The sequence below is a fragment of the Amphibalanus amphitrite genome, unplaced genomic scaffold (genome assembly GCF_019059575.1).
Source record: "Amphibalanus amphitrite isolate SeventyFive unplaced genomic scaffold, NRLGWU_Aamphi_draft 000083F_arrow, whole genome shotgun sequence".
Classification (NCBI taxonomy): Eukaryota; Metazoa; Arthropoda; class Thecostraca; order Balanomorpha; family Balanidae; genus Amphibalanus; species Amphibalanus amphitrite.
Window position 1 is genome coordinate 1,048,416 of NW_024881579.1, and position 21,034 is coordinate 1,069,449.

Sequence of the window (21,034 nt, forward strand, 5' to 3'; positions counted from 1 at the left end):
TCGTCCTGTTTGTATATGCCGCCCGGGGAAGGCTATGCTGAAGCGCGACGACTCCTTCAAGAGCGCTACGGAAATGTTGTTCAAACGGTGGCTTATATGATCGAAAAAATTGTTTTGTGGCCATCTATCAGATCCGAAACCGATGATTTAGACAAGTTTGTGATATTTCTGAGAGGCACTTGGAATGCGTTGAAGGCTATGCCACAAGGGATTAACGAAATCGATTCGAAAACGATACGAACGATTTTAGATAAACTGAACCCGTCGATAAAGGATCGTTGGCGGCCTCTGGTCGACCGAATCGAATACGAAGAAACCCGCATCGCGACCTTTGCCGACCTGGTAAAATTATTAGAACGAGAAGTACGAATCAATATGAATCCATCTTACGGTCAACAATTTGATAGTCAGATGTATGCTTCGTTGGCAGCATCCTCTTCGTCGGCTTTACCCTCTCACTCCGGAACAAGACCTCTTGATAGCCTTAAATCCACAGTTTCAGCCGGTGGATGCGAGGTATGTGCGCAAGGACATCCGATTCATGAGTGTCCGGAGTTTTTGCGCTGGGAGCCAGATGAACGGAAGAACTTTATATTGAAACAAGGGCTTTGCTTTGGGTGTCTAGGCAAAGGGCATATTAGTAAAAATTGTCGCAATCGCCAAACATGTCGCATTTGTCAGGGAAAGCATCCTACGGTTCTACACATCCAAAAGGATTCCCGAGAAGTAAAGCCAAGCGCTATTACATCATGTCATTTGTCGGCAGATCAGTTATGTCACATGGGAGCTAAATTGCCGATCGTTTCTGTATTGGTGAAATTTGGAAATAAGGAATTACGGACAAGCGCCTTTCTCGACTCGGGAAGTACACATTCATTCTGTTCGGGGAAACTTTTCGAACAATTGGGTGTTGTGAGGAGGAATCGCATCGCTTTAAATCTTACCACCGTGGATCGTGAACGCCAACTTGAAGGATACGTAGTTCAAGGATTACGCATGACCAATGAAGACCGCAGTTATCCTGTAGACCTCCCCCCATTGTTTACATTGGACCATATTCCAGTGTCGGAAGATGACGTCGTTCAAGTTAATGATTTAAGTTCGTGGGACTATTTGGCGCAGAGTGACATCACACTGTACGATGGCAAAACTGAAGTTGGTTTACTACTCGGCAATGATTGTGGGTATGCCATGGAGCCTCTGGAAGTTATACCGAGTAAAAATGGAGGGCCCTACGCCATTCGTACTAGGTATGGATGGATCGTTGGTGGAGCACGGAAGCAGAGAGCATCGATGAGGGTCAGTAATATACTGGTGAGGAACGTAATGAATGGACAAGAGATAGGAGATAATTTAGCAGACTCTCGGACGGCATCATCTGTGGAGGACGGGCTTTGGCTAAAAAAGGTGGCTACAACATGCCGGCGGCGTGAAGGTAGATACGAGATCGGCCTCCCATTCAGTAGCGACAAGCCGATGCTTTCAAATAATTACGGGGTAGCACGGAAGAGGCTCGAGACTCTGAAGACTAAATTTAAGAAGTGTGCATCTTTTGCGGAAGACTACAAGAGACAAATGAGAGAACTCATAAGTAAAGGCTATGCGGAGAGAGTTCATAAGAACCCTGATTATCGAATGGGACAAGGTCCTCGCTGGTATCTACCACATCATGGGGTTTATCACTCGCAGAAGCCAGATAAAGTAAGAATCGTTTTCGACTGCGCCGCAAGGTACACCAATATATGTCTGAATGACGTTCTGGCACAGGGTCCAGAATTAACCAACTCTTTGATGGACGTGTTGCTCCGATTCAGACAGGAAGAGATAGCCTTCACAGCGGACGTATCTGAAATGTTTTTGCAAGTTAATGTCCCAGAAGCCGATAGAGATTATTTGAGATTTTTGTGGTGGCCCAATGGTGATGAAAACACGCCCCCAAGAGTATATAGAATGACGGTGCACATTTTTGGCGCAACGTCTTCCCCCAGCTGCGCCAACTACGCTTTACGCAGAACGGCTGACGATTTTGGCAACATATTCCAAACGGAAGCAGCGCAAACTATTTTTGACAACTTTTACGTTGATGACTGTTTAAAATCTGTAAAATCGGAAAAAGAAGCAATTGATCTAATACGAGATCTTCGGCAGCTTTGTGACTTGGGCGGATTTACTTTAACCAAGTTCGTGAGCAATCGTTCGTCGGTGTTGGAGACGATTCCCCTAGATCATCGCTCGAAAAAGGTGAAGGAAATCAGGCTCGGAATCGATCAACTCCCGGCCGAGCGCGCTCTTGGCGTACATTGGGATGTTGAAGCCGACACACTGGGCTTCAAGGTCGACGTTAGCGCGTTTCAAGACAGGCCATTGACAAGGAGGGGACTATTATCTGTGATCTCAGGGGTATATGACCCGCTCGGGCTGGCGTCGCCATTCGTTATGCGAGGGCGATTGCTTCTTCAGGAGTTATCACGCTTGAAGATAGATTGGGATAGCGATATTCCATACGACTTTCAGAAGGCTTGGAAGTTATGGTTGTGTGAGCTAGAAATACTAACGAAATTCCGAGTACCCCGATGTTTCAAAGCAACTAAGGAAGACACTGCATTGGAATTACATTATTTTACGGATGCTAGCGAGAAGAGTTATGGTGTGGCAGCTTATGTAAGGCAAGTGGACAGGCATGGCGATGTCATGTCTTGCTCCTTGCTCATGAGCAAGTCCCACGTGGCACCCCTGAAGAGTATCAGTATTCCTCGCTTAGAGCTCTGTGCGGCCGCGCTAGCTGTCAAAACGAACTTTACGTTGGAACGCGCACTGAGTGTCCCGATTATGGCTGTACATTTTTGGACGGACAGCACTACTGTTCTTAAATACATCCGAAATGTAACAGCAAGGTTTCAGGTATTTGTGGCAAATCGACTGTCTATCATACACGATGGATCTTCAGTTCAGCAGTGGAAGTACGTGCCGTCGGCTCACAATCCAGCGGACGTCATAATTCGTGGACAGAAGGATGAAGCGTTCCTAGACAATGAGATGTGGAGGCGCGGTCCATGTTTCCTATGGTCGAACTCATTGCCTGCTCAGCCTAAAGAGGACAGCTTACCGCCCACGGATCTGGAATTCAAGAAGGTGTCAGTCGCCTTAACGACTCAAAGGCAGCCAGATATAGATCCAGTAAGTCGGCTGTCGGAACATTATTCGTCATGGACGGGACTGGTGCGAGGTGTCGCTTGGATTCTGAAAGTTAAAGCGGCACTGAAGGTAAATGAGCCCAGATCGAGCGGACGGTCAGAGTCAATGAGACTGACTCTGCAAGACATCCAAAACGCAGAGAGTGCGATATATAAAGCTGTCCAGCTCATTGCGTTCCCACACGACGTACGATGTCTCTCACTCGACACTCGGTGAACACGTATACAAGATAAGTAAGTTATCTCGATTGAGCCCATATCTGGAAAATGGGCTTATTCGTGTAGGAGGCAGACTCACTCGCTCCAATTATATTGACCGTGAAAGCAAGCATCCAATCATCCTTCCCAGCAAGACCAGAACTACTGAGTTAATTATACGGCATACACATGAAATCGCTGGTCACGAAGGACGTCACCACGTTCTATCCGATTTGAGGAGGAAATTTTGGGTATTGAGAGCCAATGCTGAAGTGAGGAGGGTTTTAAAACGATTGCATTGCATGTCGGCGACGACTCCGCCCACCAGAGTCACAGAAAATGGCCGATCTTCCGGACGAGAGGCTACAATTTCGTCAGGCTCCTTTTTCGGTAACGGGAGTCGATTGTTTCGGTCCGTTTTACGTAAAACGGGGAAGAGGTCAGCTAAAGAAGTACGGTGTAATTTTCACGTGCATGTCCATTCGAGCTGTTCATTTGGAAATTATAGAGAGCTTATCAACAGACTCGTTCATCTGCGCTCTTCGGCGTTTCATGTCACGCAGGGGGCAAATTCGAACAATCATATCTGATCAAGGTAGAAACTTTGTTGGTGCCAAGGAAGAACTGAGGAAGGAACTAAAGGCATTGCTGAACGATCGAAATCGCTTGGAGGATGATATGTCAAAAAAGGGCATTCAATGGAAGCTGAATCCGCCAGGGGCATCTAGGTTTGGGGGAGCGTGGGAACGGCTCATCAGAAGCGTCAGAAAGATACTGGACGCACTCATCGACCTCCAACCACTGACAGACGAAACACTGCAAACGCTTATGTGTGAAATTGAAGCCATCATGAATAATCGACCTCTCACCCCGGTATCAGCTGACCACCGTGATCTAGAGCCGCTGACACCAAATCATATCCTTCTTCTTCAGGGAAAATCAGCAGACCAGATTTGTTTATGCACTGGCGACGAATTGATCGGTCGAAAAATGTGGAAGCAAGCTCAGTACCTATCGAATCAGTTCTGGCTTAGATGGCGAAGGGAATATATACCACTGCTTCAAACAAGACCCGGGCCATTGACGCGTTCGAGACCTAACCTGACTCCTGGAGACATCGTGCTATTGATCGATAACTCCGTACCCCGGGGACAATGGCCACTTCGAAGAGTAGAACAGGTACGAAAGAGTCGTGATGGTCTGGTGCGCTCGGTACGTGTCAAGACGAAGAGTTCTGTCCTGGACCGACCCATCACAAAGCTGGTAAAGATTGTTGACGTACAGGGTGTTTCACTAAAAGTGTCAAAAAGAAAATGCTTATTAAAAATATATAAAATACGCAAAGCACGTGGTTGCGCACGTGGCTTTGTTGCAAATTTTTGGACATTTATGCTTTGGCCACTTAAGATATATTTTACACTCATACGGAGCGAGGGCAGGAGGCCAAAGTTATTAGTCGTTTTTTTTTCCTTATACAGAACAAGAACAGGTTATTTACACCGCAACGGGAGCGGTGGATTACACTTACATTTGGTGCTATCAGAAGCATTGAAACCGTACGCCGACTTTTCAGGAAACGTTTCACTCTCTCACCTCGCTACGACCCAGATTATAAAAGTTTCAAAGGGCTTCTTGAGAGGTTTAAAAGGGTTCCTTTGATGCCGGTTCCAGTCCAAAAAAAGGCGGGTCGCCCCCACCTCTCGGCGGAAATCGTTGAAAAGGTCAGGGTCTTTTTTAGGGCCTTTTAAGATAACAAGAAGCTTATTTCAACATCAGAAATAGCCAAGCCCCCAATTTATCAGAAACAACCACTGTAACGGCTGTAGCCACCAAGAACTGGCTGGACCAGAAGTTCCGTTCCCGGGCCGAATAATCAGCTGCCTCACCGCCCGCCCCTGGCCAGCGCGAGGCCCCGATCTGTCACCGCTAGCCTTCTGGTTTCGGTCAGTAGCTCTCGCAGAGCTGAGGAAGACTTAAGTCGCATCACTTTTGGAGCTGAAGAGCACAATGCAAGGCTTTGCCGACAGTCTGGACGCTGAAGATGAAAACGGGCTGTGAGGCACCTCCGGACACGTGCCGAAACGGTGCATCAAAAGAAGCGGCGGATATGTGGAATAGGTTTGAGTGACGGTGATATTATTTTTATATATTCAAATGTCCAACAATCGCGGATGGAATGATGTGCAAATGTCCATAGAAAACATTGTTATTATGTGCATAAGGGCCTTTTACTTTTTGACACTTTTAGTGAAACACCCTGTAGAATGGCGCTCAACTCAAGACTCCTGATTGCGACCTCTCGGTCTTGCAATGAGGGAGAATGTAAATGCCGAACAGTCATTTGCAAGTGGTTAGTGCGAAAGAAGGCTTGTCACGTGAGACATCCATATAAATTTGAATTTGGGTTACCAATATTATCTACGTCTTTTTACTGTTTTTCGAATTTTAAGTTTAGTTAGACTTATTTTTGTTTAAGTTGAATAAGAAACGATAAGAAACGGACGAACGAACTGAACTGAACATAACGAAGGAAACGAAACGAAAAATCAAGATCGTACGAAACTACGAACTGTCAAGTTATGTCAAGTGCGCTTTTGGACGTGGCTTAATTTATCGTGACCTCGTTGGGTTTCATAAGGTATTACCTACTTAAATTTCAGCCTTGTCTGTCCGAAACCTTTGTTACCAGCAATACAGTATTTTCAGATTGTTTTTGATTGCGGTGTTGACAATTAGGACAAGAGCTGAAACATTGGAGTTTTTGCCCTCTGGAGGCTAAACCGTTGACCTAAGGTCAATTTTGATAATGACTTTATCAAAAGCAGAGTTCAAAAGCTATCGATTGCTGTTCCATGCGTTTTTCTAGCTACCATAGTTCCTGAGATAACGGCATGTTTTCTGAAAAATATAATGACAATTGGCAAATTTTGACCTTTGATGACCTCTGGTGACCCCAATATTGCTCTAAGATGAAAAATGACTAAAATACTTTCAAACGTACGCATTGAGAGCTATCGACTGCTTTTTACCGCGTCTTTCTAGCCCTCTAGGGCGAAGTTGGCTGAGACCGCCACTGGGGCGCGGGTTAAATGACTCATCGAATGCTCTTTTCCGAGACGCTGTAGCTCTGTTTTTTTCCTGAGTTAGTGCCGACTTGTGAAGCATGTCAAATTCGGAAAACAAAATTCGTGATAATTCTAATTTTGGTGATCTGCAGTGACCCCAGCGATGACCTGATCGAAAAAGACTTGAGAGATTTTGACAGATTTAATAGCGAGCTACATATGTTGCTTTTCCGTGTCTTTCTTCGTTCTTTCTTCGTGATTCGCATAGCGAACATTCACCATGGCGAACTTGGCTGGGACCCCAGCCCGGGTGCGGGTTAAAACAGCACAGGGCGTCTCAAACAGGTGATTTATTCTTACAACTTAGTCTGTGTACAATCGACGGAAGGGTACGGTACCAACCACCTGCAACACAAATATTTTTAGTATCAACAACTTACGTAACCCGGCGGTGACACACCGGACTCTCACACGATTCCAGGCTAGCTCAGTGTGTACTGTGTAGGTACGCATTGTACTCAGCGTGAGGTGAGCACCACACAAACGCCAGTTCGTAAATGGCTGCATATTTCAAGCCGAGATACCTTGGAGTATGCACTTTGCTATCATTTCTTACTTTCTCAGCAGCCTATTGCCGAACAGACAAGCTTTATCAGTCAATACGGTCACATAGTTATTTTGGGGAGGCTCCACCCTCCACAGTCCACATTCTCCGATCGCCTTTGTCCCTTTTTCTCTCGGTCCTTTGTCCCTTTTTCTCTCGGTCTCCGCTCTCTTCTGTCCCTTCTTCGCTCGTTCGGCGTCCTTCGCCCGTTCTCCACTCGTTCTACTTCCATTCATTCCAACTCCGAGGTGCACCTCGAGGTGCACCGACCATGACCGGGGGCGAAGCATGCTTCGCCCCCGGTCATGGTCGGTCCAGGGCTGGTCAATGGTCAGTCACTGTCGGTCTGGAGGTGGTCAACTGGTCAGTCGCCGCGCTGGTCGGTCTGGCGGTTGTCAGGCGCTGGGTGGTCACTGATCAGTCGCCGCTGGGTCTGGGGTCGGTCAGTGGTCTCTGGTCAGTAGCTGGCCGGTCAGGAGATGGTTACTGTCAGTCTGGGGGATGGTCACTGGTTAGTTGTTGCCCGGTCGGGAGGATCGGTCAGCGGTCACCGGTCACTGATCAGTGGCCGCGCGGCCTGGGGGTGGTCAGCTGGCTGAAGATGATCTGGGTGCCGCTCTCGTTGCTGACGTCCAGCTCGCCGTCGCCGCTGCTGGAGCCGCTGTGACCGCTGGAGGAGGTGCCCCGACCTCGCAGGATGCTGCTGAAGGTGACCAGCCCGCCGTCGGAGCCCTGGCGCAGCGCGTTCCGCAGCAGACGCACGTTGACGCCCCCATTAGCGTCCGTGGTCTGGTTGGTGGCCGAGGAGCCGGCGGTGACCCCGCTGCCGCCCGTCGCCGTGTTGACGCTGATGCCGTCGGGCGTCTGCTTGACCTCTGCGAGGGAGAGGAGGAATGATTGGTCAACAATTAGGGAGAAACAGTTGCCCACTCGATGCAATCCAATGATCCAATAATGCACATATAAAGCTGCACAGATCACTGTTTTTTGCAGCCCCCATGCTTGATTTCTAAATTCAGAAGCGCTATTACTGCGAGTAAAGCTGAACGTGTAAAAGCTAATCGTAAAAGTTCCCTGTCTTTCTGCGTGTGCACGCACAATGCACCTGCATTTACCTGTGTTGGCGCGGGCGCCCTGTTTGAACGCGCCTCCGCCGACGGAGTTGCCGGCGCCGGTGACTGCCGCGTTGCCGGCGGCTGCCAGGGCGTTCTCGGAGGTGTCGGAGCGCGACCTGCACCTGGTGTTGGCCGAGCCGCGGCTGGACGAGGAGGAGGAGAACGCCCCCGTGCCGCGGCTGAAGCCCAGCTGCTTCATCTCCGCAGCGGTCTTCAGATTACCGCAGAGAGGCAGCGCAGGAGGCGACGCCGGCTCCGGAGTCGGCTGCGGCGTCGGCTCCGGTGTCGGCTCCGGAGTCGGCTCCGGTGTCGGCTCCGGAGTCGGCTGCGGTGTCGGCCTTAGCATCCGTCTCGGCAGCGTTATGATAATCGGCGGACGCGCAGTCGGCGGTGACAATGGGAGGGTGCCAGGGTCTTGTGGCCAGGGCGCTGGAACGGGGTGATGGTAAAAGTCAGGTGCTCATCCGTCTTTTGGAGTGGAACTAAGAGCCCCAGGCTGTGGGCAACGGGCTCATCCAAAGAGATGGTCAACAGGGTTCCCAGACACGCTACTCCCAGACAAGGGTACCGAATGTCCACAATGATCACAGTGCCACAGGGTCGTGTATGGCTCGCCCGTAACCAGACCAAGATCAGCCTTGCTGCACATTGCACGTCACCCCATCCTGTCTCACCTGCCGTAGTCGCCGCCACCCACACGAGGAGCACAGTTGGCAGCTGCATGGCGATCGGTCTCTGACGGCAAGACGGGCCAACTGACAGACGGACGCTCTCCCGCCGCTGGCCCAGACCGCTACGAACGTTCAGCCGTCAAACCGGCGATGGATACCGCCCACGCCGGCCGGCATGTCAGCGACATTCACACCATGGTTATTAAAGGCCAGCGCCGCGGCCGCTGGGCTGGTGGTGTCGGGCGGTTATTAGGAAGCTCCGAGGGGTGATGGCAAGGACCTTGGTCTGTCACGACAGTCGCATAGGCTGGCAGAGCCAGGACGTCAGAGCAAGGTGACAGATATTGTCCGTGAGGCAGGGTGTAGCATCGGGGAGCATTCATTCTGGCCAGGGTTCATAATGTCCAGGGTACGCTATGCCCAGTGTCAAAATGGCCAGTGCCTTGAATGGGCCAGAGTTCATAATGTCCAGGGATTGCATGGTCCAAATGTGGCCAACTGGCTGCAGATAGGGTATATTCAAAGAGGCCAGGGTTCATAATGTCCAGGGCACGATGTGTCCAGTGTTCAAAATGGCCAGGGTTCATAATGTCCAGGGCACGATGTGTCCAGTATTCGAAATGGCCAGGGTTCATAATGTCCAGGGCACGATGTGTCCAGTGCTCAAAATGGCCAGTGCCTTGAATGGGCCAGAGTTCATAATGTCCAGGGATTACATAGTCACTGAAAGTGACGTCATTATGTAAAAAACACGGAATCAGCTCAATGCAAAGCAGTGCAGTGCCGAAGGCAATGCCTTAGGAGAGATTACAGGCAATAGTAAATCAAATATTTTTAGGTTAAGTGGTTATGTATTCAAGCTTCAGGCCGAAGGCCTGAAGCCTGATGCATAACCACTTAACCTAAAAATATTTGATTTACTATTGCTTGCAATCTATTCATGCGAGAAACTATTTCCTTATCCCTGGTAGGCAAACATCATTACCTTAGGTTAGGTTAGGTTAGGTTAGGTTAGGTTAGGTTAGGTTAGGTTGGGTTAGGTTAGGTTAGGTTAGGTTAGGTTAGGTTAGGTTAGGTTAGGTTAGGTTAGGTTAGGTTAGGTTTGGTTTGGTTGGGTTGGGTTGACTATGTAATCCCTGGACACTATGAACTCTGGCCCATTCAAGGCACTGGCCATTTTGAACACTGGACACATCGTGCCCTGGACATTATGAACCCTGGCCATTTCGAACACTGGACACATCGTGCCCTGGACACTATGAACCCTGGCCATTTTGAACACTGGACACATCGTGCCCTGGACATTACGAACCCTGGCCTCTTTGAATTTACCCTATCTGCAGCCAGTTGGCCACTTTTGGACCATGTAATCCCTGGACAATGTGAACACTGGCCAATTCAAGGCACTGGCCAATTCGAGCACTGGACACATTGTGCCCTGGACATTATGAACCCTGGCCTAAATAATACGCACCCGTAGCATCAGCTGATGGTTGGATGAACCGGATTCCTGCTGGCTAATGGGCCTAAGACTGATCCGCACTCCAGCGGACTATTCAGCCTAACGTGTCTCCTGGCGGGGCCGTGTGGGGGGGGGGGGGGGGGGGGAAGCAGATTCGATCCTTCTCCTGTCTTACTGCAGAAAGGATGGTCGTAAAAGATAAAATGACAGCAAATGTCGATCAAAAGGTATTGAAAAACGAAAGTTTTAAGCGCTCTTCTTTCTAAAGAGGGCTTCATACTATGTCAAGGTCACGGTCAAATGTCAAAACCACAAGTCTCTATCATTGGCTTTGGAGCCCAGTTGGCGAAAAATCGACTAAGGCCGATTGCCCAAAATGCGACAGTAGGCTTCTAAGTCAAAGTGCGGTACATGAAATGTGATACAAAGCTCGAACTTAACCGTCAGGCCATCAAGTTCATCACAAACGAAACATTGAATAGGTAGGATGTTGGCGAGACACACGCTTTATGAGTTAGGCTAAGGTTTAACCCTCGCCGGCACAGGGGCGAGGGTTAGTTGATGCAACCCCCCTAAGGTTTTTCGCAAATCACTCGCGTAAAAAGCAGCTGATCGCGACGAAACTACTTTCAGTACCATCGCATTGATTAATTTTACACCTACCCTAAAAATTTCATGACCCTGGCCCAAATGACCTTTGACCTGTGACCTTTTTTCCGTGACCATGTTTGGCCGGTATCGCGATTCGGCGTATGTCGGCTCGGCGCTCGCATTAGCCGCGTGTTTGCAAGCTTTTCGTGGTTTCAAACGTTCAAACATGTGATTTGATGTTGCTCCCATGCATTAGGGTGGGTGTCAACGTCACCTGAAGGTCAGGTCAGGTCATTGACCTTTTGTGACCTCGGTTCACTTTTTCGAGTTTCAGAATTCAGATTTTTCTAGGCTAGTGTTTGGAGCTGAATTCAAATTTAGCAATCATTTGAACTTCAACGAAGTAGTTTTGGTGCCTTCGTAACATGTTACGAAGCTGTCAGAGGCGGATGACAGATAATACGAATACCCGTCACGACCCCTACCGGTTGACTTGACCTGACCTGACCTGACCTGACCCGACCTGGTCTAAACGCTTAACGACATCATCTGTGATCAAAACTAACACGATATTCGTGATCAGCACCCCGGAAAACCCCTTAGCAGCCACGCTTTACGACTTTCTAACAGGGCCCGATATTCCCGATTTTTGGGTCATTGACCTGACCTGGAAGGTCAACCGATGACCTAGGACCTTAAAATTGGGTATCATTGGCTTTGTCTCCTGACGGGCAACACGCTCTTTTTTCCGCGAAGCTCTAGCTCCATCAGGGGCCAAATGCGAGAGGGGGGTCGTACCAACCCCTTGTGCTGTCGAAGGACTCAAAATGGCCTGTGCCGGCGAGGGTTAAATTAGGGTCGGTTTAACTAACTGAGGTCATTCTTAATGTGTCCCTGAGAAAGGTGTATATCTGATGCGATTTTTGAATTGAATTTCAATGATGCTATTCAGTGGTCAATTCTGTTTTTGAAGATATAACACATCATAACGTTACTAAAACGTCCTTTGATCCAATAACCACAATTTGTCAAAAAAAAAAAAAAACGATATGTGTTCAAGACAAACGCATTTGACAATTTTTTTTTTGTAGTTGCATATCTTCTGCTGACACCGTTACTAATATTTCCCTCGGAGCTCTTCTCAGGTGTCTATCAGTGAGACACTCTCATAATCCGATCAAGGGTTGCACTCTGTAAATCTCGGTAACTTGTTAGTTTCCAGATACATCACTAAAATGCAATAACATAGGAAACATAAATTTGTCACTACCTTTATCAAGTACATTTTCTATTTCAGTCCCATCTGACCTATTTCGTGAATCACCAAAGCTGAGGGTCGCACGGGTGAATCTACTATTTTCAACGGAACGAGCGTGTGTGTTACGTGCAAGTGTTGTTGTTTGCATACACAAGTATCATACAACCGATATATGAGTTCAAAGGATTCAAATCGTCCATGGGAGGTACATCTAGGTGTAGAAAAACACTTGGATAGGGACCATAGCCCGTTTACAGGTGGCACTACGTGAAAATCACCAGACACCTGTTTTGCTGACGCGTGAAATGCTTCTGCGCGGTCGATAAAATTCCATATTTCCAAAAGAGAACTTAATTCGTCCCTACTGCGGGCTGTTCACCAAATGTGTAAAAAAATTGTCTATTGAAACATTAACTCATCGTCGAAGCTGCCAGACGTGGCACAAAGTCTCCGTTTCTCGTCGTTAAAAGTGCTTTGTTCAAACTGCTTTGAACTGGCAAACGCCTATATATTCCGCGCCAGGATGGGGAGATCGAGCTCATCCATCTCGTCTCACTCGGCTCCTGGACCACGTATGGGCGTTCAAAACAGGGTGAAAAATAATGAAGAAAGTATTTTGGTCAATTTTTAGGTCAGTCGAAAGGTCAGTTCACTACTCCACTACACGTGAGCAAAGTGATCAAAGGGATCACACCTTCGCCTTTTTCGATACTTTTTGGTAAATCGACACAAAATGTGGGAACAAACGCGGAGCTACAGCGCCACGAAAAGAAAATCATTTGACAACTCATATTAATACCTTTCTGAGTAGATAAAACTCTCAGATTTCACTTTTTACTTAGCTCCACAGGTTAAGCTTCACGGAAAATCTGTTACAGAACATGTTTTTAATACCTTTTGCCCCTCAAGCTTGTACTTACTATGCTGGTTTACCGGCATCATGTTTCTATCGTCACGGGACGTCAAATGAGCTATATTTTGAATTTCAAAAGTCAATTGAAATTTTGACCAGAGGTCAAGCTTTGATTTCTTGAGGCTAAGTCACTACATGATCTGACTACCTAAGTTTGGCGACCTGGATCCGAAATTTACACATTTGCAAAAAGATGCATCAAAAATCTGAAAAAAACGTCTGATAGCTAGTTGCAGAAAACTGCATTAGTGGACAGTGGTGTCCAAACGCCCCCTCGCCCATCCCGGCCGTGCGCGGGATATTGGTCGGGTTGGCGGGTGCACGCGGTTTGCGCCCAGCTGTGGGGTCACAGAGGAGGGTATAAGGAGAGATAACCACACCCCGCCGCAGTACATATAAGCCGCCCTCAGAGTCCACAGTAGTGGCAGAGGGAACAGTGGAAGCTCGTCCACTTCCCGTGTCGACGAATTCAGTCAGCATGGTCGCCCTCGCCCGCGCCCTCGTCTGTGCGCTCCTGATCGTTGCCGGTAGGTATGAAAGGCCACAGTTCCTAGCGAAGAATGCGGAAAATCCTTGCCGTAGGCCGACAATGTGGTATGGGATACGTGTGCTCTACTCGTCCCTATTTCAATCGTATGACATTATTTCAGGTATTTGAACGTTGTAATGAACATTGTTAATAGCATTATTCATTATTACCCAAATCTAGATCGACGCCTATTTTTGGAAGCGCATGCAACACATCTGTAAGTAATTTGATTCAAACTATTGTATTTTACCTCATGTGTGTCACTTACGTTTATCTTGTTTCATTGTTATCTTGTACCACTGAGGAAGGGTCACGCGACGCCCGAATATACATATATTGGTTTATTTTTCTATTTCCGATAGAAATGAGCAACACGTTATTCTTCATCCTTCCAGTAATCGTATGAAATTATATTTATATCCAAAATTAGAACAATTGCATTACTGTCAGACCAGTTTCACCATTTTTTCTCAGCGTTTTTTACTATCAATTGGAAAGCCCTACTAAAACATGCGCGATATTCACGAAACCATGTCCGTAATAAGCAATTTTGTCTGAATTTATTGTTGGTAATTTGTTTTCAAACAAGTCAACAATCATGGGCGTAGGAACCTCACGAAAGGGGGGGGGCAGCGGAACTTCAATTGTCACTTTGTGGGAGCCCTAATACCCCTATGAAGAAATTATTTGCAGTTTTGTGCTCGTCTCATCTTGCTGAACCATTTCCCGCTATTAGTTTTGTATTTAAATCAAAAATAAACCAGTATAACGCCTTTTGGGGCGACTAACGGAGCGAGCGAGAGGGTGAGCCTTGCACGTGCGAAATTTCGAGGGGGTACCTCCAACTGACTTGTGCACGGCACCCTACTGACCGGTTTCTAGCGCTGTGCCAAATTTGAGCACGATCGGCCCAGCCGTTCTCGAGATCTGGGAGCGGCACCCTGCACGTGCGCACGTGCAAAATGGGTCCCAACTGACTTGTGCACGGCACCCTACTAACTGGTCCCTAACCGTGTACCAAATTTGAGCGCCATCGGTCCAGCCGTTCTCGAGATCTGGATACGACCCCTGCACGTGCGCACGTGCAGCAGCACCCCAACTCTGGCACATGGATATGCAGTGCCTAGTGGGTACCTACCTACATGCCAACTTTCAGCGCAATCGGCCAAGTAGTTACCGAGATATTGCAACAATTACAAAACTGACACCTCTTCGTTTTGCACGTGGCACGTGCATAAGGGGTCACCCACATGCATCGGGAATAGTCCAATACTTGGTAGAAGGAATGAAGCTACCCTACAAAAATTACCGCGTGTAAATCGGTCAAGTGGTTGCTGAGATATAAGCCTCGCAAAAGCGTCCGCACGGCCGGCCGGCCGGCCGGCCGCTCATACTTAGAAATTTCCGTTAATCTAAGGAAAGACTACGCTCGCTTCGCTCGCTCCGTAATAATCTACTTTAAAAAACGGCTGAAAAGTAGGGGGTCATGCCCCCTGTTCCTACGACTATGTTGTAAACAATTTGTTGTAAGTCAAGCACAACATTGCATTAGAAAAAGTAAATATGCCAGCGCGGCTGATTTCCCTTTTTTGTTGAAGTGATCAATGAAACTGTAGCTTTAATGAATTCCCAATGAGTATCAGTCATTACGGAGCGAGCGAAGCGAGCGGAGTCTTACGTAGAATAACGGAAATTTCTGAGTATGAGCGGCCGGCCGGCCGGCCGGCCGGCCGTGGTCACGCTTTTGCGAGGCTTATATCTCAGCAACCACTTGACCGATTTACATGCGGTAATTTTTGTGGGGTAGCTTCATTCCTTCTACCAAGTATTAGACTATTCCCGATGCATGTGGGTGACCCCTTATGCACGTGCCACGTGCAAAACGAAGAGGTGTCACTTTTGTAATTGTTGCAATATCTCGGTAACTACTTGGCCGATTGCGCTGAAAGTTGGCATGTAGGTAGGCACCCACTAGGCACTGCATATCCATGTGCCAGAGTTGGGGTGCTGCTGCACGTGCGCACGTGCAGGGGTCGTTTCCAGATCTCGAGAACGGCTGGACCGATGGCGCTCAAATTTGGTACATTGTTAGGGACCGGTTAGTAGGGTGCCGTGCAAAAGTCAGTTGGGACCCATTTTGCACGTGCGCACGTGCAGGGTGCCGCTTCCAGATCTCGAGAACGGCTGGGCCGATTGTGCTCAAATTTGGCACATCGCTAGAGACCGGTTAGTAGGGTGCCGTGCACAAGTCAGCTGGAGGTACCCCCTCGAAATTTCGCACGTGCAAGGCTCACCCTCTCGCTCGCTCCGTTAGTCGCCCCAAAAGGCGCTATACTGGTTGTTATATAGTTATTATCTAAACTGCGTCTGAAGCCCCCATACGTTCCGACTTACAACACAATCCCTCAGCCTCTCCCCCCCCCCCGTGGCATTTGCGCATACCTGCAAACAAGTGATCTTTCTGTGTTGACAGGTTCGGGACAATATAACATACCCTGCTTCGTTAAAGTTTCTTATTATCTCCTCCACAAGCTGAAGATGAATGGATGTATGCCGGCAAATTTCAGCTTTTCCCCCTACAACTGGCATAAATACAAATGCTTCCAGCAAGTCGGTTTGCGCCGGGTGCCGGTCGAGTGTCTGGTCAACCTCGGGGACGACCCCATCAAAACCCAATCGTGGGCTCCGCGGTGCGACGCTGACCTGAGACTGGTTGTCGGCTTCAACTGCTTTGCCTCCAGGCAAGATATCGAGCGATAGTCATAATAAATTAACAAGGTTATAGAGAATTGCTGACTGTTTTTGAAAGCTTATGTACTTGTCACTGTCATTCTGTTTGCAAGTCCAAGTATGTATGTCAGGATATGCATGCATTATATATGTGTGCGGGCATGTAACGATGCATGGCGATCAGTCACCCAGTCAGTTCTCCAATTTTCTCACCCGAAAAAATAAGAGAGAGAGAGAGAGAGAGAGAGAGAGAGAGAGAGAGAGAGAGAGAGAGAGAGAGAGAGAGAGAGAGAGAGAGAGAGAGAGAGAGAGAGAGAGAGAACATTAGGGTGGATTTAAGTTAAGGAGAGATTCACAACTGTGTTGAAAAAGAGCTCATGATGTCATTTTAGTATTTGTTGTTCCCTGCATATTTAATGATGTACTAACCGTTGTCAAGCAAAAATCCTCAGCTTTTTTACCCAAGGTTTCCACGGCTAACATGTTGGTAATCATGCATCAAATAGAGGTCAGTTTTACAATCAGAAAATCTCCAGCTGTGGCAATTTATGTCCGTATCACTTCTCAGGCCGGCTGATATTGTTTTTCACATCAGTAGTTTTTCGCGTGGCTGGCAAAATTGAGAGCAGAAGGCTTAGCAATAAAAAACCTGCAGCTAGTTTCAGTTGGTAGAACGGGCCTCTAATCAAATTACGCATGCATCGCTCGAATGCTATTTACCGGGTGGCCCAGAAAAAACGTTCCCAGCTTTAAATCAATATTTCTCAGAAAGCGATAACGATACAACATTACAACTTCCAATAGTCAATGCGGCATACATTTTCAGTAGATGGTATGATTTTTATGTTATTCGGTCAATTACTTTTTAAATGGTTCGTGTTTCTAGCATGCCATGTAAAAATTACTTTTTTTGCTCAGATGTTTACTAAAAAATGTGAGTGAACGGGCCACTTCCATCTCGGCAACACGGCCTGCAGTCATGACTGCTACTGGCAACTAGTCTCATTGATGGGTCAGGCCTCAGGGTGACACATTCCCTCTAGCTTTTTTCCTTATTCGGTCGATTTACTGTTTGATCTTCTTGAAGGGAGGGCGATCAGCAGTAACCCATGCACCGTACCACTCCACTCCTGCTCGAAACAGGACTTGTTAACCCTCGCCCGTAAACGGCGATCTGCCACCTTCGCCCATGCAGGGGGGTTGGTGCGACCCCCCCCCCTTGGCGTTTGAAAACGGAGCGTCGTAGAGCTTAGCGGAAAAGACCATCGGATTGCTCTCGCCGAGATCTCGCGATTGGTGGTATATTTTTGGTCCTAGGTCAACATTTGACCTACTTTTGACCGGTCAAAGGTCAAATTTTCGGAAAAATAGACTTTTTTCAACTTTCCGCGGCGATTGCGGCAAAACGGTGGGAGATATCGACTTGAAACCTTCACTATCGTGTTCCTTGATCAATTCTCTATCGTTTGGTATGTATTTCGTTTCCCTAGCTCTAAAAATGGCGCGTTGGGAGCGCCGGAAGTCGGCAAGGTCACAGTCGGCGGCAGAAATTCGAAAAATCAAAATTTAAATTTTTGAAATCTGATTGTATTTTTGGATTTGGGAGGTCCATTTGCTCCCTATAGAAGCTAATATTGCTGCATATTCCCATTGAGGTGACAAGAATTAGCAAAATAGTGGTTCGGGCGCTATTCAAAAATAGTACCGGACGCTGTTCCTCTTGTGACGTCATAGCTCCGTGACCTGACCTGACCCGGTCAAGTTTCTTATACCATATGATAGCAGCCAATACTTGCCCCAACATGCATGGGAAGTTTCATCACGATCCATCAACCGATGTCCGTACCACCGGCAGGAAACCTCGGGCGTTGGCACTCAGTTTGTGAAAATCCGGCCGGAGGCTGTTCCCTTTGTGACGTCATAACTCCGTGACCTGACATGACCCGGTCAATTTTTTTTTTATCAAAAGATGCGCAAGGTTTGCCCCATAAGGTACCCAAAATTTGGCGGCGCTGCGCGCCGCCGTTTTTACACTATTTCCGAAAAACCTCAGGGGGGGTTGCACCAACCCCCCCCCCTACATGGGCGAGGATTAAAACAAATGGCATCCATTAACACTATTTTGGCTCAGTATTTGAATATTTGGCACAAACGTGTGACAAAAATATTTAAAGTAACAACACACGTGCTGGTTTCATTCACGTATTCTATTTTTCCATTTTTTTCTAACATGGTACGTCTAAGCCAATCATTACTGCCGTTCAACATCGGCAAAAAAAGCAAAAACGTCTTTCTTCATTCAACATAAGATTGCTGGCTTGAAAATGATGTTACAGTGTTATAATTTGGCATACCAATGCGCAAAGAAGTGACGCAACCGTGATAAAAATTTTGGCTCGTTATTAGCACTCGAATTTGAGATATACCTAGGCCTCCAAAGTTCGGAACGTTTTTTTTTTTTTTTTTTGGCCACCCGGTATATGAACGGATCCCACAATTCCTAGGAATAACATCTTTCAACTATAAAAAAAACATGTAACCTATCACATTAGCTAATAAAGTCCAAACCATCACGAAACCTTGCGTTTTCCAGCTGGGGCCTGCTCAAAGGCCCAGAGGCCAGTTCCTCTGAGCCGGCCACCCGCGAGTTCGCCGCGTCCCTGGTCTCAGGTCTGAAGGACTCTTTGGTGGATATCAGCAGCGACCAGGACTGGCTGGCCGCCACCCGACAGTACATCGACCGCTGCGCCGAGAACGCCGACCCGAGCCTGACGCCGGGCCGGCTGGCCGTCCACCTGCTGATGTGTCTCGAGCTGCAGTGGTACAGCAGCTGCGGCCGCCAGCACGAGCAGAATGGCACCCTGAGCGCGGAGGGTGCGCGGCGCAGGGCCGCCGTCCTCTCCGGTAGCTGCCCTCTCAGCCCCAACACGCTGAGGACAGCCCTGGAGCGAGTCACTGGGCACACGATGAAGGAGTGCTGGAGGGTGCCTTTCGGCGAGAGCAGCCCCTATCGGCTGTACGACGCTGGCGTGGCCGGTCTGGCCTGCCTCCTGAATGACTTCACCAAGAGAGACGGCACGCTGAACTTGGGCCGCCTGAGGGGCGCGATCAGGCGTGACAACGCCAAGGGGAACAGAAACAAATGTGGGGAGAAAAATGAAAACGGAAAAGGAGATGGCAATGGCAAGGGGAACGGTAAAGGAAAAGGAAAGGGTAAAGGAAAGGGAAATGGTAAAGGGAAGGGAAATGGTAAGGGAAAAGGAAAGGGGAAAGGAAACCCGGATGACAATGGAGAAGAATCGCAGTACTGTACTCTGCTGGAGATTGTGGACAACTGTGACGGCACTAAGACTGCCGAGCAGTTCGCCAAGTGCTGGGCCGAGTACGGCTCCCCCAGCTGCGGTTACCAGCTGACCAACACGCTGGCAGCCCAGCTCCCGGACGGGTGCCACGCGAAACCTGCCTTCAACCAGAACCAACGCGCTGACTGAACCGCCGCGCTGTCTGGCCTCCAGTCCCAGCTTCCTTTCCGTAGTAGCAGGTTCAGGAGAGATCCCACGTTATGCTGCCTAACCGCGCACAATATTGTGGCGCGTAGAGGTGTCTCGTGCATATGTAACCAGCTATGCTTCTGACTGTTTTATTTTCGGGGAAATATAATACTGCATATTCTGTCCGTGTTTTGTTTCTTGTTGGCACTTGACGACCTCTGTACTGATGGCAGCTGAAAGGAAGAGCCCTGACCCCCTGGAATCACCACCGCGCAATGTATTGTGGACAATTTTATATCTATATTTACCAACACAAGAATTGCTGCAAACATCAATGCATCAGCAAGTGCGAACACCAAGGGTTTCTACTTGGGTCACCTACCTAAGGTCACATAAGGGTCACTATGCCGTCATATTGGCCACGTGAGCTCACTACTTCAACAATTGGTGAAATACGGAAACTGTTTCTTTTTTTTTTTGCACCAGAAATATGTAGTCTAACCCACGAAGTGGCATGCGCATTGTGCAATCGGGTGCATGCTGATCTATAGGGACATCACGCACCACGGCTGCCAGATGTCCCAGCACGGGCAGCCGACGCCTGGTACTGGTAGGCTGTGCCGCTTGACTTGGGTGTTAAGCGGCACAGCCTATCCGCGCTGTATGACACCGGCCCTGGTCGGTGGATAGGGGTGCGCTTGTAGACCGGTCGTGACGCCAGCGGATCGGTGAGTGCAGCTTTTGGTGGCCGAGCGGCAATCGGCGGCTATCCGTATAATTAATATAGGATCGGCGGACCTAGTATTCCTTTTAAATCAGTGAGGGTCGTAAACAGTCACTGGCGGATCCAGGGGAAATGCCCCCTCCCCGCGCAGCGCCTGAAATCGACGAAAATCTGCTGTTTTCGAGGATAAAAACGAAAACTGAACAACTTTTATTAGGAAAAGTTTGTTTTCCGCGCGCCACTGCAGTGGGGGAGAGGGGCTATTCAAGTATTCATAGCCCACCCCCTCGTTCACTGTAATATCTTCTAAACCACTGGACGTGTCAACACAACACGTGCAGTATGTACCTTCAGCTGCATCAAGTTCACACCTTGTATCCAAATAAAAACTTCGCAGCTACCATAGGTCGGCCGGAAATGACATCAGACTGACGTCATGCTCGGCCGATTTTGATGCAGAATATTGAACTACGGCACTCGCTCTAAAGA

At 48.3% G+C, this 21,034-nt stretch overlaps 2 protein-coding genes across 3 annotated transcripts in view; one reads left to right on the plus strand and one right to left on the minus strand.

The window, feature by feature from the left end:
* The window catches only part of LOC122379716, a 36,885-nt gene extending 16,881 nt beyond the window's left edge, over positions 1-20,004 (plus strand). Inside the window, exons 1-3 of one of the 2 annotated variants that reach the window (XM_043362119.1) lie at positions 13,505-13,598; positions 16,074-16,341; positions 18,924-20,004. In XM_043362119.1, the coding sequence (XP_043218054.1) occupies positions 13,550-13,598; positions 16,074-16,341; positions 18,924-19,821 (1,215 nt within the window). In that variant the 5' untranslated portion in view covers positions 13,505-13,549 and the 3' untranslated portion in view covers positions 19,822-20,004. Of the gene's footprint in view, positions 1-13,504; positions 13,599-16,073; positions 16,342-18,923 lie in introns of those variants that run through there. The other variant, XM_043362121.1, reaches the window with a different exon arrangement.
* On the minus strand, positions 6,787-9,096 carry LOC122379717 (protein TonB-like). Its single transcript, XM_043362122.1, has 3 exons — positions 8,851-9,096; positions 8,177-8,605; positions 6,787-7,936 (listed from the first exon to the last, which is right to left on the minus strand). The coding sequence occupies exons 1-3, from the start codon at positions 8,897-8,899 to the stop codon at positions 7,623-7,625; spliced, it is 792 nt and encodes a 263-aa protein (XP_043218057.1). The 5' UTR covers positions 8,900-9,096; the 3' UTR covers positions 6,787-7,622.
* Positions 20,005-21,034: the final 1,030 nt, after the last annotated feature.

What these genes read in the sequence shown, in the direction of transcription:
- LOC122379717 (XM_043362122.1), bottom strand. Translation starts at nt 8,899, where the DNA reads ATGCAGCTGCCAACTGTGCTCCTCGTGTGGGTGGCGGCGACTACGGCA. An exon ending in GGTGGCGGCGACTACGGCAG is followed by an intron (nt 8,606 to 8,850) that starts GTGAGACAGGAT and finishes ACCCCGTTCCAG; the next exon opens with CGCCCTGGCCACAAGACCCT. An exon ending in GGGCGCCCGCGCCAACACAG is followed by an intron (nt 7,937 to 8,176) that starts GTAAATGCAGGT and finishes TCTCCCTCGCAG; the next exon opens with AGGTCAAGCAGACGCCCGAC.